This window comes from Monodelphis domestica, chromosome 3 (genome assembly GCF_027887165.1).
Source record: "Monodelphis domestica isolate mMonDom1 chromosome 3, mMonDom1.pri, whole genome shotgun sequence".
Lineage (NCBI taxonomy): Eukaryota > Metazoa > Chordata > Mammalia > Didelphimorphia > Didelphidae > Monodelphis > Monodelphis domestica.
Window position 1 is genome coordinate 317,551,127 of NC_077229.1, and position 15,076 is coordinate 317,566,202.

Here is a 15,076-nt window from a genome sequence, read left to right on the forward strand (position 1 = left end):
CAAGTAGGATTCATACCAGGGATGCAGGGCTGGTTCAACATTAGGAAAACCATCCACATAATTGACCACATCAACAAGCAAACTAGCAAGAACCACATGATTATCTCAATAGATGTAGAAAAAGCCTTTGATAAAATACAACACCCATTCCTATTAAAAACACTAGAAAGCAGAGGAATAGAAGGGTCATTCCTAAAAATAATAAACAGTATATATCTAAAACCATCCGCTAATATCATCTGCAATGGGGATAAACTAGATGCATTCCCAATAAGATCAGGAGTGAAACAAGGATGCCCATTATCACCTCTACTATTTGACATTGTACTAGAAACACTAGCAGTAGCAATTAGAGAAGATGAAGGAATTGAAGGCATCAAAATAGGCAAGGAGGACACCAAGTTATCACTCTTTGCAGATGACATGATGGTCTACTTAAAGAATCCTAGAGATTCAACCAAAAAGCTAATTGAAATAATCAATAACTTTAGCAAAGTTGCAGGATACAAAATAAACCCACATAAATCATCAGCTTTTCTATATATCTCCAACACAGCTCAGCAGCAAGAACTAGAAAGAGAAATCCCATTCAAAATCACCTTAGATAAAATAAAATACCTAGGAATCTAATCTACCTCCCAAGACAAACACAGGAACTATATGAACACAACTACAAAACACTTGCCACACAACTAAAACTAGACTTGAGCAAATGGAAAAACATTAACTGCTCATGGATAGGATGAGCCAATATAATAAAAATGACCATCCTACCCAAACTTATTTATTTATTTAGTGTCATACGCATTGAACTACCAAAATACTTCTTCACTGATTTAGAAAAAACCATAACAAAGTTCATTTTCAAGAACAAAAGATCAAGGATATCCAGGGAAATAATGAAAAAAAAAACACATATGATGGGGGCCTTGCAGTCCCTGACCTTAAACTATATTACAAAGCAGCAGTCATCAAAACAATTTGGTACTGGCTAAGAAACAGAAAGGAAGATCAGTGGAATAGACTGGGGGAAAGCAACCTCAGCAAGACAGTATACGATAAACCCAAAGATCCCAGCTTTTGGGACAAAAATCCACTATTTCATAAAAACTGTTGGGAAAATTGGAAGACAGTGTGGGAGAGACTAGGAATAGATCAACACCTCACACCCTACACCAAGATAAATTCAAAATGGGTGAGTGACTTAAACATAAAGAAGGAAACCATAAGTAAATTGGGTAAACACAGAATAGTATACATGTCAGACCTTTGGGAGGGGAAAGGCTTTAAAACCAAGCAAGACATAGAAAGAATCACAAAATGTAAAATAAATAATTTTGACTACATCAAACTAAAAAGCTTTTGTAGAAACAAAACCAATGTAACTAAAATCAGAAGGGAAACAACAAATTGGGAAAAAATCTTCATAGAAACCTCTGACAAAGGTTTAATTACTCATATTTATAAACAGCTAAATCAATTGTACAAAAAATCAAGCCATTCTCCAATTGATAAATGGGCAAGGGACATGGATAGGCAGTTCTCAGATAAAGAAATCAAAACTATTAACAAGCACATGAAGAAGTGTTCTAAATCTCTTATAATCAGAGATGCAAATAAAAACAACTCTGAGGTATCACCTCACACCTAGCAGATTGGCTAACATAACAGCAAAGGAAAGTAATGAATGCTGGAGGGGATGTGGCAAAGTAGGGACATTAATTCATTGCTGGTGGAGTTGTGAACTGATCCAACCATTCTGGAGGGCAATTTGGAACTATGTCCAAAGGGCGACAAAAGAATATCTACCCTTTGACCCAGCCATAGCACTGCTGGGTCTGTACCCCAAAGAGATAATGGACAAAAAGACTTGTACAAAAATATTCATAGCTGAGCTCTTTGTGGTGGCCAAAAACTGGAAAACGAGGGGATGCCCATCAATTGGGGAATGGCTGAGCAAACTGTGGTATATGTTGGTGATGGAATACTATTGTGCTAAAAGGAATAATAAAGTGGAGGAGTTCCATGGAGACTGGAACAACCTCCAGGAAGTGATGCAGAGCGAGAGGAGAACCAGGAGAACATTGTACACAGAGACTAACACACTGTGGTATAATCGAACGTAATGGACGTCTCCATTAATGGCGGTGTAATGTCCCTGAACAGTTTGCAGGGATCCAGGAGAAAAAAACACTATTCATAAGCAAAGGATAAACTATGGGAGTGGAAACACCGAGGAAAAGCAACTGCCTGAATACAGCGGTTGAGGGGACATGACAGAGGAGAGACTCTAAATGAACACTCTAATGCAAATATTATCAACAAAGCAATGGGTTCAAATCAAAAAAACATCTAATGCCCAGTGGATTTACGCGTCGGCTATGGGAGGTGGGGGGGAGGAAAAGAAAATGATCTATGTCTTTAACGAATAATGCTTGGAAATGATCAAATAAAATATATTAAAAAAAAAAAGAATATTCACTACATTTCACACAAATCAAAACATCTAACCTTCCATAAATTATCACACAGTATAAAAGTGTAACAAAGTTGGAAACCTTAAAGAAAAATCTGAACAGTTATAAGCTTCACAGAATTATCTATCATGAAGAGTTCTTAACAAGTCATACTTTAGCACCTGGATAGTGTTTTAAAACAGGAGAATTTTGAAGGACTCCATAGTTTCTTTAATGTCTGATCACAGCAAGATTCAAAGAATTTTCACCTTTGTTAAAATAGAAATCTCTCCAATTTCCTGTCCTTTTTATTAGGATAACTAAGGAGAAGTCTCATTAAAAAACCATTTTGTAATAATGATGGTGATAACTTAAAATTTCCATAATCAAATATAAATAACTCTAACTTAAATCTAGAAGGCATTTGAACCCTTAACACAAAAATGCTTATTTATACTTTTATGTTTGCCATTTAAATATGTTAATAGTGAAATGATGACTTTTTTTGTTGTTCTATTTTAAATATTTAAAAAATTAGTTTCCATTTTATAGAAAACTAAGTTTGCAGAAAAATAGCATTTGTTGTGAAAGTACACTGCTATTCTTGTCATCAATGTTTTCCTGCAGAAGTACAAATCAGTTGCTTTAAAATGAGATGTAATATTTTTTCCAGCATCTAGAAGTAGAATTTTAAAATTATTTTAAATTAACAAAGCTTATTCCATTATCATTATTATTTTTGCATCTCACATCTTGGGCAAATGTATCTGTATTTTTATTAGTTTCCTTGTCTTGTGGCATATCTGATGAGTTGAATAATATGGTATTGTTTTTAAATGAGTTTTTTTTAAGTTTCCTTAAAATCAAACTAAAGGAAAAAGTAGGGGTGACCAAGAAGACAGAGGAGTTAGCAACAGAAAAAAAAGTTAAGGGAGGGAAGAAAAGAATTCCTTCCCTTGATGAAATCTTGTTTCACATTTTTCTGTCAAGATGGAAGTCAGAATCAAGAAGCTATGAGTTTGCAATCATTATGCTATCGAAGAATTATCATTACAACATACAAAGATTTTTCACAATAACTTTTCCACCTGCTTTCCCTTTAAGTAAAGCAAAGGCTCATAACCTTGTTGTGTCATGGTCTCCTTTGAGTCTAGTAGTCTATGGACCCTTCTCAGGGAAAAAAAAAGCCTTTAAATGCACAAAATATATAGGATTATAAAGAAAATCAATGATATTTAAAGTTATTGAAATATTTTAGAAATCTGTTCAAAGAACCTAAGGCTGAAAGCTCCTGATCTAAAATATTTTTGGCTGTGATCTCAAGTCGCACAGCTCTGCTACATCAGAAATGACTGTGTTGTCAATTCAATTCAACAAGCTTTTATTAATCACCTGCAAAGATAAAACCAAAATGGATTCTCCACTTTCAAAGAACTTACATTTTCTTGGGAGAAATAACTTGTATACATATAACTCAACATGAAATATATGAGAACTAAATTCAAACTGGGGAACGGGTGAAAGCAGTAACAACAGGAAGCAACAGAGAAGGTGTCATGCAGGATTTGGAACTAGAACTGACTCTTGAATGAACTAGACAGTTAAAGAGGTGGAAGAAAGGCCTTAAGCAAGCCTATACAAAAACATAAAAGCAACAGATGGAAGGTCCTATAAGGCAAGAAGACCATCTTGAGTGGAACAAGGAGTGAGTAGGGGAACAATGTGAAATCAGCCTGTAAAGATAAAAGTTGGAGTCAAACTGTGATGGGCTTTAAAAATCACTTGAGGGGCTTATACAATATTTTATCCTAGAAATAGTAGAGAGCCTATGAAATTTTATGAACAGGAAATGTCTTCTTAGTCAGATCTATGCTTGAGGAATATCAATTTAACAGCTCTGTGAAGGATGAACTACAAAAAGAAGAGGATGCAGAAAGGGAAAACATTAAGAAGTTATTCAAGGTAGCTCAATGGATAGAAAGCCAGGCCTAGAGACGGGAAGTCCTAAATTCAAATTTGGCCTCAGACACTTCCTAGTTATATAACCACAAGTTTTCTAGCCCTTATTGCTCTTCTGCCTTGGAACCAATACTTACTGATGATTCTAGGACAGAAGGTTGTTTAAAAAAAAATCCATCCTTTACCCATGACATTCCTTCTCCCATTTTAAGGGCTTTATAGCACCTATTTCCCAGGCCTGCAACACATCTCTCCTTATATCTACCTGGCAGAATTCCTTGTTTCTTTCAAAACTAAGTTCAAATGTTGCCTCATATTTGGGAGGGGGGAAGGGAATGTACTTATTTAAATACTTGTACTAAAAGCTAAGGACAGAGATAAAATGGGGGTATGAAATTTGGGAATATCTGCATAAAGTTGATGATTGAACCACTGGAAACTAATGAGATCACTAAGAAAGTGAGTAGGGAAGAGGGCCAAAGGCTGAGACACTTAGGTAAGACACAAATAAAGCTACAGCAAAGGAAACAAAAGAATCCATCAGACAAGTAGAAAAAGTTATATGATAGGACATTATCACAAAAAAAACTAGGAAGAAGAGATAGCCAGAAGGAGGTAGGAATTCCCTCTTCTTCCCTATTCCTTCTCATATTACTGAGACATCTGTTACTATCTCTTCCTTCACTCCCATATGACACGAAGAAATAGCTTTTCTCCTAGCCAAAGCAATTCCATTCCATCCAACTTTTCTGAAGAACTGCTACCTCTATCATACCCTCTCTCTCACAATCACATCCTGTCTACTGGCTTCTTCCCTACTGTCTACAAATGACTATGTCCTCCCCATAATAAAAAATTCTTCACTGGCTCCATCCCCTTCAGTTATCATCTCATACCTCTCCTCTCTCCCTTTTGCAATTAAATCCCTTGAGAAAGCCATCTACATGGGGGCCTTTATTTCCTTTCTTCTTGTTTCCTTCCTAATTCTCTGAAGTCTAGCTTCTGACCTTCATCATTCAACCAAAACTGCTCTCTCCATTTAGAAGTGATTTAACTATCAAATCTAACAGCCCCTTCTCAATCTCTATCCTTCTTGACCCCTTTTAACCTCTAACATTGTAGATTTCCCTTTTCAACCTGATATTTTTCTCTTTAGGTTTTTAAAATACTGCTCTCCTGGTTCTCCTACCTATCTGACTATTCCTTCTCAGTTTCCTTTGCTGGATCTTTATCTACATTATTCCTGCTAAAAGGAGTAGATATTCCCCAGAGCTCTACCCTTGACCCTCTTCTGTTCTCCCTCTATATTATTTCACTTGATAACCTCATCAATTCCCAGATTTATCATCTCTAGGCTGATCAGTTTCAAACTGGATGTCCCATAGGAATCTTAAACTAAACATTTCTAAAACTGATCTCATTATGTTTTCCCCAAAACCATTCCCTTTTCCTAATTTTCCTATTATTGTCAGGGTTACCACTCTGTGAAAGGAACCCCCTCCCAAGATCACCTTTGGGGCCCTACCTGCGTCCCTGCACTTCAGCATGGGTCATAGGGCAGTGATATAGGCACCTGAGCCAGAAATGATGCGGAAATTGATCTGGGGGTAAAAGGGGAGGGATAAAAGAGGGGGTTCCAGGAAATAGGCAGTCTCTATTCTCTTGGGTGCGGCAAAAGGAAGGTGGCTGAGGGAGTCATGTGAAGAGGACCCACATGGCTAGTTAGAATAGTTTTCTTTTCTGTCTGCCTTCCTGTTCAAATAAATATTAATAAACTCTATGGAAATTAAGGACCAGAGTTTAATTTAGTTATTACACCACTTTACCAATCACTCAGTTTGCAAACGAAGTATTATCCTTGACTCTACTGCAACTACCCTCATGCAGGCCTTTTATCATTTTACATTTGGAGTCTTAGAATAAACTGTTGGCTGGTCTCCCTAACTCAAATATCTCCCCACTGTAATCCATTGTCCACTCAGCTGTCAAATTGATCTTCATAAAATGCAAGTCTGTGATCATATCATGTACATATTCATCCAACTCAAGTGGCTCCCTGTTGGTTCCAGTATTAAACAATATTCTGTTTGGATTTCAAAGCCTTTCACAACCTTTCCATAAACTTATCTACCTTTCAAGTTTTCTAACATCTTCTATTGCTCTATCCACTCTGCCACCTACTCATACTTTTTAATCTAGTATAGGTTGGATGGTTTCTTTGTTGTTTTTCATACTCTATCTCCTGACTCTGGACATTTTCACTGACTATATTCCATGACTGAAACAGAGGTTCTTCATCTTTACCTCTGCCTCCTGACATCCCTCAAGACTCAGGTGAAATCCTACTAACTATAAGAAGCCTTTCCAAATCCTCTTAAATCTTAGTATTTTTTCTTCTGCTTTCCCAATTTATCCTGTATGGATCTTGTTTGCATGTAGTTTTTTTGCATGTTGTCAGCCTGATAAGATGTTGAGTTTCTTAAAGTAGGGAATGCTTTTTGCATTTCTTTGTATTCCTCCGCATTTTACACAATACCTGGCACATTAACAGGCACTTATTAAATGCTATCTGACTAATTGATTGGGCAGTGTTGTCAAAATGCAGATGAAGTTAAAGAAGGATGAAGACTGAAAAAAGGACATTGTATTTGGCAAGTAAGATTATGTTAGTGCCTTTAGAGACAGGGGTTTCAGTCCAATTTCAAAGATAAAGACCAGATTTCAAAGAATTGAGAAATGAATGGGATGTCAGAACAAAGAGTATGGTCAGTTTTTTTCAAGGAATTTTGCACCCATATGGATGAGATGAAGGATGAATGGCTTGAGAGGAAGATGGGAAGGTAGAGTCAAGACTGAATGAGAGATGGCATATTTGTAGAAAGTGAGATCGGAGTCAGTGAGGAAAGAGTGATTAAAAATCAAAGAGAGATAGAAAATGATCAAATGGATATCTACTCCTGGGAGCATTGGAAAAGGACAGGATCAAGGGCACAAGTAGAGAGACTGCCCTTGGCAAGGAGAACTACCTCTTGCTTGGAGGGATTCACAGGAGGAAAAATGGGAATAATATTGAGAAAATCTGAAGTTCTTAGGTGAGAGGTGATAATAGTCAGCCTCAGCTTTCTCAGCAAATTGTGAGGTGAAGCCTGCTGCTAGGCAGGTAGAAGAAGGGGTGCCATAGGTGGAGTTTGAGAAGATAATGTTTGGAACAGATGGTATGACAAACCAAATAGAGAATCTATCAAAGATTTTAAAAAATGCCTACAACAAAGAGGACCCCTGTGAGATTATCAAATTTAAGTAAATTTGTGGTGTAATCAGTTATCATGGTTATATGATCTTCTCTAGCATCAATTAGCAAAAGTAGAGGAGATGTAAATAGATTTGCATTCAGAAAATGTTAAACAGTAATTGGACAAGAGACCTAAGGATTAAGTAGGTGATAGAATAATAGATTTAGACCTGAAAGAGACCTCAGAAGTCATGTTCAAAGGGAAAAAAATGACTATAGAGTCAGAGTACTTGGGTTTAAAACCTTGCTCTTCTTTTTACCACTTATGTGACCGTGGGACAATCTCTTAATTTCAGCTTCCCTATCTGTAAAATGAGGAGGTTGGGCTCACTCATCTGAGTTCCCTTCTAGTTCTTAATCTATGATCTAACAACCTTATAATGTAGTCTAATCCCCTCATTTTTTACAGGTGAAGAAGAAACTGAAGCCCAGAGTATTTAAGTGACTTGCTCAAGGTCACACAGATAGCAAGTGGTAGAGCTGGGTTTCAAAATAAAGTACCATTCAAATTCAGCTCTCTTATCAAATATCACAGCAAGCAGAAGGCAACAATAACTCAAAGTAGTTAATGCTCATTGGGTAAATATTATAGTAATAATTATACTTGAAATTTAAGAACCTAATCTTATTTTCTGAAGTCTACTTTCCCAGCCACCTGCGTGGAGAGCCATGTTTGCTGAGCCTTCTTTTCCCTCTAACTTAATTGGGCCCTAGAGAGAACAAAATAAAATCCAGTAATTTAAGTAACCTAAGTTTAAAACATCATTATTAAATCAAGAAAACAGTTAATAACTTACTTTGGGTCTGGTGGTCCATCTGACAATGGTTTCATTGACAGTTTACATAATGACCTGAATACTAGAAAGGCATCCTTTTGTAAAATGTGGGAAAACTTAGCACCAGGTGAAGGTCCTGAAGAATTTCCAGATTCCTACATAAGGTAATATATTATTAAAATATAGCAGTGAAAAATTGTCTTTTGAAAGCTAGAGAAATGTGACTGTATTCCCAATATTTTTTTAAAAATGCTATGCTACCACAGTATCCTTTAAAATATTTTCCCTTCACACTAAATTAACTACAGCAACTCACTTCCACTTTGAGATTCTCTTCTTGTTAACAAAAGAAAATCTTCATTTAACAAACACAAGCTATGTCATGTCCTAGAACTTATATTACATTTTAGACAGTTTGTGTTATTCCAATTTTTACTTACTGTTGAGTATTTTTAGCTTGATGAATTTATTGGCTGAATTCTGTGAAGAATCTCTTTAAGAGGTTAGTGGACAAAGGACTCAGAGGATCTCTCACTGTTATAGAATTAAAATAATTTAGGCTTACCTACCCGAAGGTAAGGAGTTTTAGAATAGACTAAGTCCCTAAGTCCCTTTTGGCTTTATGGGTTTCCCTAAGAATCTGTTCAGGTTCTTTCCCCAAATACTTTATATTTCATAATATAGAATATTTGACAAATTAGTTAATAACATATTACAGAAACTGCTAGGTCAATTTATAGTAAATGACAAAAACTTTAATTTGCCAAAATGACATTTGCCAGGCATCATCTGATTCAATTCAACGAACATCTGTTAAGCACCTACTATATGCAAGAAGCAATCCTAGGAGCAAGGGGAAAAAAGAAAAAGTAGTCCCATGCCAGTAAAAGATCTACTGAAGATATTTCTTATAGCCACTGTTCAACATCAGAATTGTGAGATCAGCAGATCAATGAGATTCTTCCATTTACCTGAGTATCATTGGAAGAGACAGACAATCTGTCATCAGGTAAGGATGGTGTATATGCAACAGAAATTGGAGTCCCTGGAATACCATTTGCTTGGATATTTTCACTGTCACTACCATCCTCTAAAGTTCCAATGGTGCCATCTTCAATTGCATTTTCAGCAGTCCCTTCTCCCATATCTAAGAGTTAAAATGAACAAAAAAATGTATAAAATATACCAAACCTTAAAATGATTTGGAGTAAAAAATTTAAAAGTAGCATATTCTTAGAGAAACAGTAGAAATGCAGTATTAAATAAATGATAGCTGCTGTACAAACCCAATGGGTTCCACAGTAGATTATGATTTGATTATTAGGAAAAAAATCAGAAAAAAGATTACCTTTAACTATATTTACCTTGCCTTAGGAAGTCTTAAAGAAAACCAATAACTATCTAGGAAATGCAAGCTTTTAATTTACATTATAATCTATTATAGTACTATCCATTATAACTTACTAATAGTTTCATTTTGATAAATGAAATATCAAGAAAAGTTAATCATTAGAAGAGCAAAGATAATTTAAATTTCTTATTAGTGGGCTTTTTCAGCTATCTAGTCAACAACTTTAATTGTTTTGATAATTGAGAGTGATTATATTATCAGACAAATTAGCAAATGAAAATATTCTCAGTAGAATGTTCAGAGACCTTTACTTAAAAATGGCTTTAAAAAGGGGGGGGGGGAGGGGCAGCTGGGTAGCTCAGTGGATTGAGAACCAGGCCTAGAGATGGGAGGTTCTAGGTTCAAATCTGGCCTCAGACACTTCCCAGCTGTGTGACCCTGGGCAAGTCACTTGACCCCCATTGCCTAGCCCTTACCACTCTTCTGCCTTGGAGCCAATACACAGTATTGACTCCAAGATGGAAGATAAGGGTTTAAAAAAAAATTAAAAAAAAAAATACAAAGGGATTAGCAGTAAACTTGAATCTTAACCCCAAACAAGAATGATTAACCAAACCAAAAACAGCTTCCTTCTTGAATGTAAATTCATAGAAGCACCAGATCTACCAAGTTCCCAATCCCCCCAAACTGATGGGGCAGTCAATTTAATAGTAGCTCTAGGGCAGCAGGCAAAAATGTTCCTATGGTCTGGAGTAAGAACTCTGAAGGAACAGTTTCACAGAAATATTGTTATAAGCAGTGATTAAGGGAACTTGAAATGGTACTGAATCATATTTTTCAGAAATATTATTCAATATTTATTGATGGAAAACTATGGTTAAGGTAATCTGATAGGTTTCCTAAGTTAAATCCAGTTTTCTGTACTGTCCTATGAATCAAATAATCATTTAGAATATTGTTTACATTTGAAAATATATTTAGGGTGGGACATGGTGGCACATGACTATAATCTTGGCTGCTAAAGAGGCTGAGGCTATAATAAGGATTAAAGCCAATTGGGTTTCTGCACTGTCTGGCACAAACATAGTGAATTCCCAGAAAAACTAACCTTAGTCAGAAACCTAAAGGTCAAAGACTGTGTTGTGATCAGCAGTGAGATTAGGCTCATGAATGGTCATTGAATTTTTGGCCTGGATGAGACAGAAAGACTCAGTCTCAAAAAAATAAAATTTAATTTAAAAATTAAGAAATTTCAAACATCCACCTTAATAGTACAACTGTACCTGCGCATCAACCACATGAAATGAAAGAAACCATGGATTGGGCATCAAGATGACCTAGGTTCAAATCCTGCCTCTGATACTTAATAGTTATATGATCATGGGCAAGTCATTTAACCTCTCTAAGCCTCAATTTCCTCATCTGTAAAATGCAGATAACAACAGCACTTACCTCAACGGGGTGTTGTAGTGTTCAAATGATTTAATTAATACATTAAAGATTCTTGTAAATCTAAAAGTACTATTGAAATGTTGGCTATTATTATTATTACATGTTGGTCTTTGAAAATAGTAAAGAAAAGCAGAATAAATTAAGTCCACATCTGCTAAAAAGAATATTTTATACCACTGATTCCTAATCAGTTTTTCAACTACCAGGAAAATTACTGGTAATCTCAACAGGAACAATGAAATTCTCAAAATCAAATTTGCTCTGATTTCAAAAGTTATTTTTTTAATGCAAATCTAAATTTAGCTTTCTCAGCAAATAGTGAGTCTGCTGCTGGGTGGGGGCAAATCTTTTTAGTATATCTAAGAGGAAAGTTTCAAACTTAAAAAAATTATCACAAATTGAAAATGGTTGAAAATCATGGATTTATAAAAATAATGAACACATAAGAGAAGAAAAGAATGGAATATTAAAAGATGTATAATTTGTTTCTCCTTGATGGAACAAAAATTCATTATCATCAATAATATAAAATTTGAATATTTTTTACAGTTATCAAAAAATACAAAAACATTCTTTCTACTCAAATAAAGTTCCACATGGATAGCTTACATATAAACTAGTTTTAAGTACAATACCTCCAACAACTATGTTCACCATTTCTTGTACAATACTCTGCACAATATCTTGTGCCTTATCTTCATAGTCGTTGTTTTCACCATCATATAATCCATCATTTTTAGATAATGCTTTAAAATAAAGAAATTCAAAAGATGTTACTTCAAATATTAGAAATGGGTTTTTAGAGTCATGTACATCAGAAAGCATTTTTAATTGGTAACAATACTTTTCAAAGGCAGATACAATCTAAGGTAGGCAAAACAATGAATAAGCACACAAAAAAAGATGTAGCTAATAATTAACAATGTTCTAACAGGTCAGAATGCTAATTTCAAATAGTAATTTAAATGAATTAAAATTATGAACTTAACGGTCTTAAAAAAAATTTCCCCCTACTGAATTCTGTTACAGTGAGGCCCAACACCTAAAGCAGAACACTTAAATTTCTTGATGAATGTTTACTAAGTTAAATGAAACAATTTATGTTCATTATTTTAGGGAGATTTTTTTCCCAAACCAAAGTATAATTTAATTTTATCCTTTTAAGAATCAAAACATTTTAAAAAATTTGCGTGTGACTTGGTAAAATAAATTACACTTTTCTTCCTTAATATAGGGGACAACTTTCAACCTCTCCTGGATGATAAAAGCTGGTCATTTATAACAACATTATATTGAACTGGAACATGCTCTCAGAGGCTTTGAGGTGTGTTATCTTACTAGCTCTTAACATTAAATGACTTTAATATGTAGTCATTCTGCTGTCTTGCACATCAACTTCCCTCATATAATAAGTGTAATTATTCAGCATGTTTTCTTATTCTCTTTATTTTGTTATCTTATTTTAACAGTTCTTTCCCCCCTCCCCATCTACCATCTACCAGTTTCACTCACCTCACTATTGCTTGCAATAACCACGAATGAAATGATGCTAACCAGAGGAAAGCAGATCACTAAGTAACTTCATTCTAATACCCAATTCCAAATTAATAAGCCTCAGTAGAATAGGTTTTTCAACAGCTATTTTTCTCACCACTGTGAGGTCTTTTTCTTCTGCCACATTCTAGATGGCTGAAATTGCCAAAAGTCTAATAAGTGAGAAATTAATGTAATTTTATAGAAAAGGTCACTGTGCATACAGATGACTAGAGAATTAGTCAATTACTGCTCATATAAGGTGGAATATTTACTTTCCAGACTAACAAGTAGCAAATATTACTTCCAACTTCTGACATCATCTACTCCAATTTTTATAGGGATTAACAGAATTTTTATTTTAAGACAGGCCCTAGAAGAAAAATTTTCAAAGTCATAAAATAATTACCTTCAGCACCTATGTAGAAATGCCTTCTATAATTCTTTATCCCACATAGCCCCTTGTACATAAAAGAAGGTCAATAAATATTTCCTTCATTAATTAAAATTTGCATGGACAATCCAGATCTACTCAATCCAGATCTAGCCTTTCAAATCAATGGGTGGGATGATACAGTCCAATTTCAAAAAGTAGTTAGAATATGAAATGGATTGATTAGGAACCAAAGAAGTGAAAATGTATAGAGTGCTATTTACTATTTAGTTTTAAGTTGTGTGAATTCCTAGAATAATTATATTTAAACATGAGCATTTTCAATAATAAAAATATTTTTAGATGTCATCCTGAAATAACTTTATCAATGGTCTCTTCCACTGACTAAAAGAAACGATTTGGCATATAATCCACAGCTGAGAGCATAATTTTATGGAGTCACGACCAGTGATTTCACTGAAGTAGTGAATTCTCAGTGGGAACCCTACCCAATTCTCCCAATGGTTTATCCTAACAATCAGTGTACAGTTCTTGGGGGTCCTGAGAGATGAAGTAACTTGCCCAAGGTCACACAGTCTTTGTCACACATGGAACATGTAATCAAGTTCTCCTGACCCAATGAATAGCTCTCTAGCCACTGCATAACAGTGCCTATCTACTATATGATATAACATAAAAAATGACCTTTTAACTAATAGGCCTAGGTAATGTCTGCTAAGAGCAATTGTTTAAGCAATCAAGCTGAAGCTGTAGAGAATAGCAACAGGATCAAAATGTGGATGTCTATACAAAAATAATTAGAACCAATATATGTACTAAATAGACTTAGTCATGCAATATACTTGGCCTAATTCTAGAATAGAAAGACCAGTTGAGAGGAAAAAATGGGAATTTTCTTTAGTTGCTATATAAGTTTACTGAATAAAGAAAAATTTAAAAATTAACTAAGTCTCATCAAATATCTGCACTTAAAATTTTCCTGATTTTTACTTTTTTTTCATTTCATCTTTACATTTCTCATGATGTTAACATACTGATTTATTTCTCAGACATGCTTGGAAAAAGTTCCTAATGTTTTGCTATTTGCAGTGAACCTATTGCAGTAGAGTAAAAGTTCCATATAGTCTGTAAGTATTTGCAACCTTCTTTAAAGAGATGCATAAATCTCCTAGAAATGGCTCTATAGCACATAAATATGGGATAAAATTTGCCTTATTTTGTACTTAATACCATATTAGTCTTATTTTTTTCCCCAATATTTCTTCACCATTTCCAAGTGTGAGAGGTGTTTTCTATTTATGAAACCCACAGCTCTAAGCCCTACCCACATGCCTCCCTCAAATTCCCTTTCACAATTAGATTACTTTCTGCAGCAGTAGCCTGATCAGCTTCAGTTTGTTCATTCTCTGCACTAGAAATGTCAGATTCATTTTCTGGTTCTGTATCATCATGAAGGCTCTTATCCACATCATTTGTGTGGGGGTCAAGTTCCCCTTCATGTTCTTGGGGCAAAGTATCAACAGTCTCAGATGGCAAATGTCTCAGCTGAGGTGATTCAGGCTCGTGATGGCTTACAGGGGACTGCAAGAGATGATGATGTTGACGATGTCTTTCTTTTTCCATTTGTTTGGCTTCCTGCAGCTGAAAACAGAAAAGTGTGGAAAACTGCCATTCACTGTCTAAAGTATTATTAAAAACAAATGAGTTAGAATTTGGAGAAAACAAAGTTTGGCTAACAGTAAGCTTTAACAGAGATGATAAATTTCCACCTTAGACCCAAAATTGGAAACCAAAATTAGGCGACTATAAACATAACACCAAAATATTTAAAGCAAGCCAAAGTAATAGCTGATTTGCTGCTCC

At 35.0% G+C, this 15,076-nt stretch overlaps 1 protein-coding gene across 4 annotated transcripts in view; it reads right to left on the minus strand.

Moving 5' to 3' along the window:
• ARFGEF1 (ADP ribosylation factor guanine nucleotide exchange factor 1) overlaps nt 1-15,076 on the minus strand; it is a 155,059-nt gene that overhangs the window by 96,920 nt on the left and 43,063 nt on the right. For all 4 annotated transcript variants that reach the window (XM_056824009.1, XM_001368044.5, XM_056824010.1 and 1 more), the window contains exons 6-9: nt 14,578-14,854; nt 11,922-12,032; nt 9,455-9,630; nt 8,505-8,638 (exon numbers count right to left, since the gene is read on the minus strand). In XM_056824009.1, the coding sequence (XP_056679987.1) occupies nt 8,505-8,638; nt 9,455-9,630; nt 11,922-12,032; nt 14,578-14,854 (698 nt within the window). The remainder of the gene's footprint in view (nt 1-8,504; nt 8,639-9,454; nt 9,631-11,921; nt 12,033-14,577; nt 14,855-15,076) is intronic.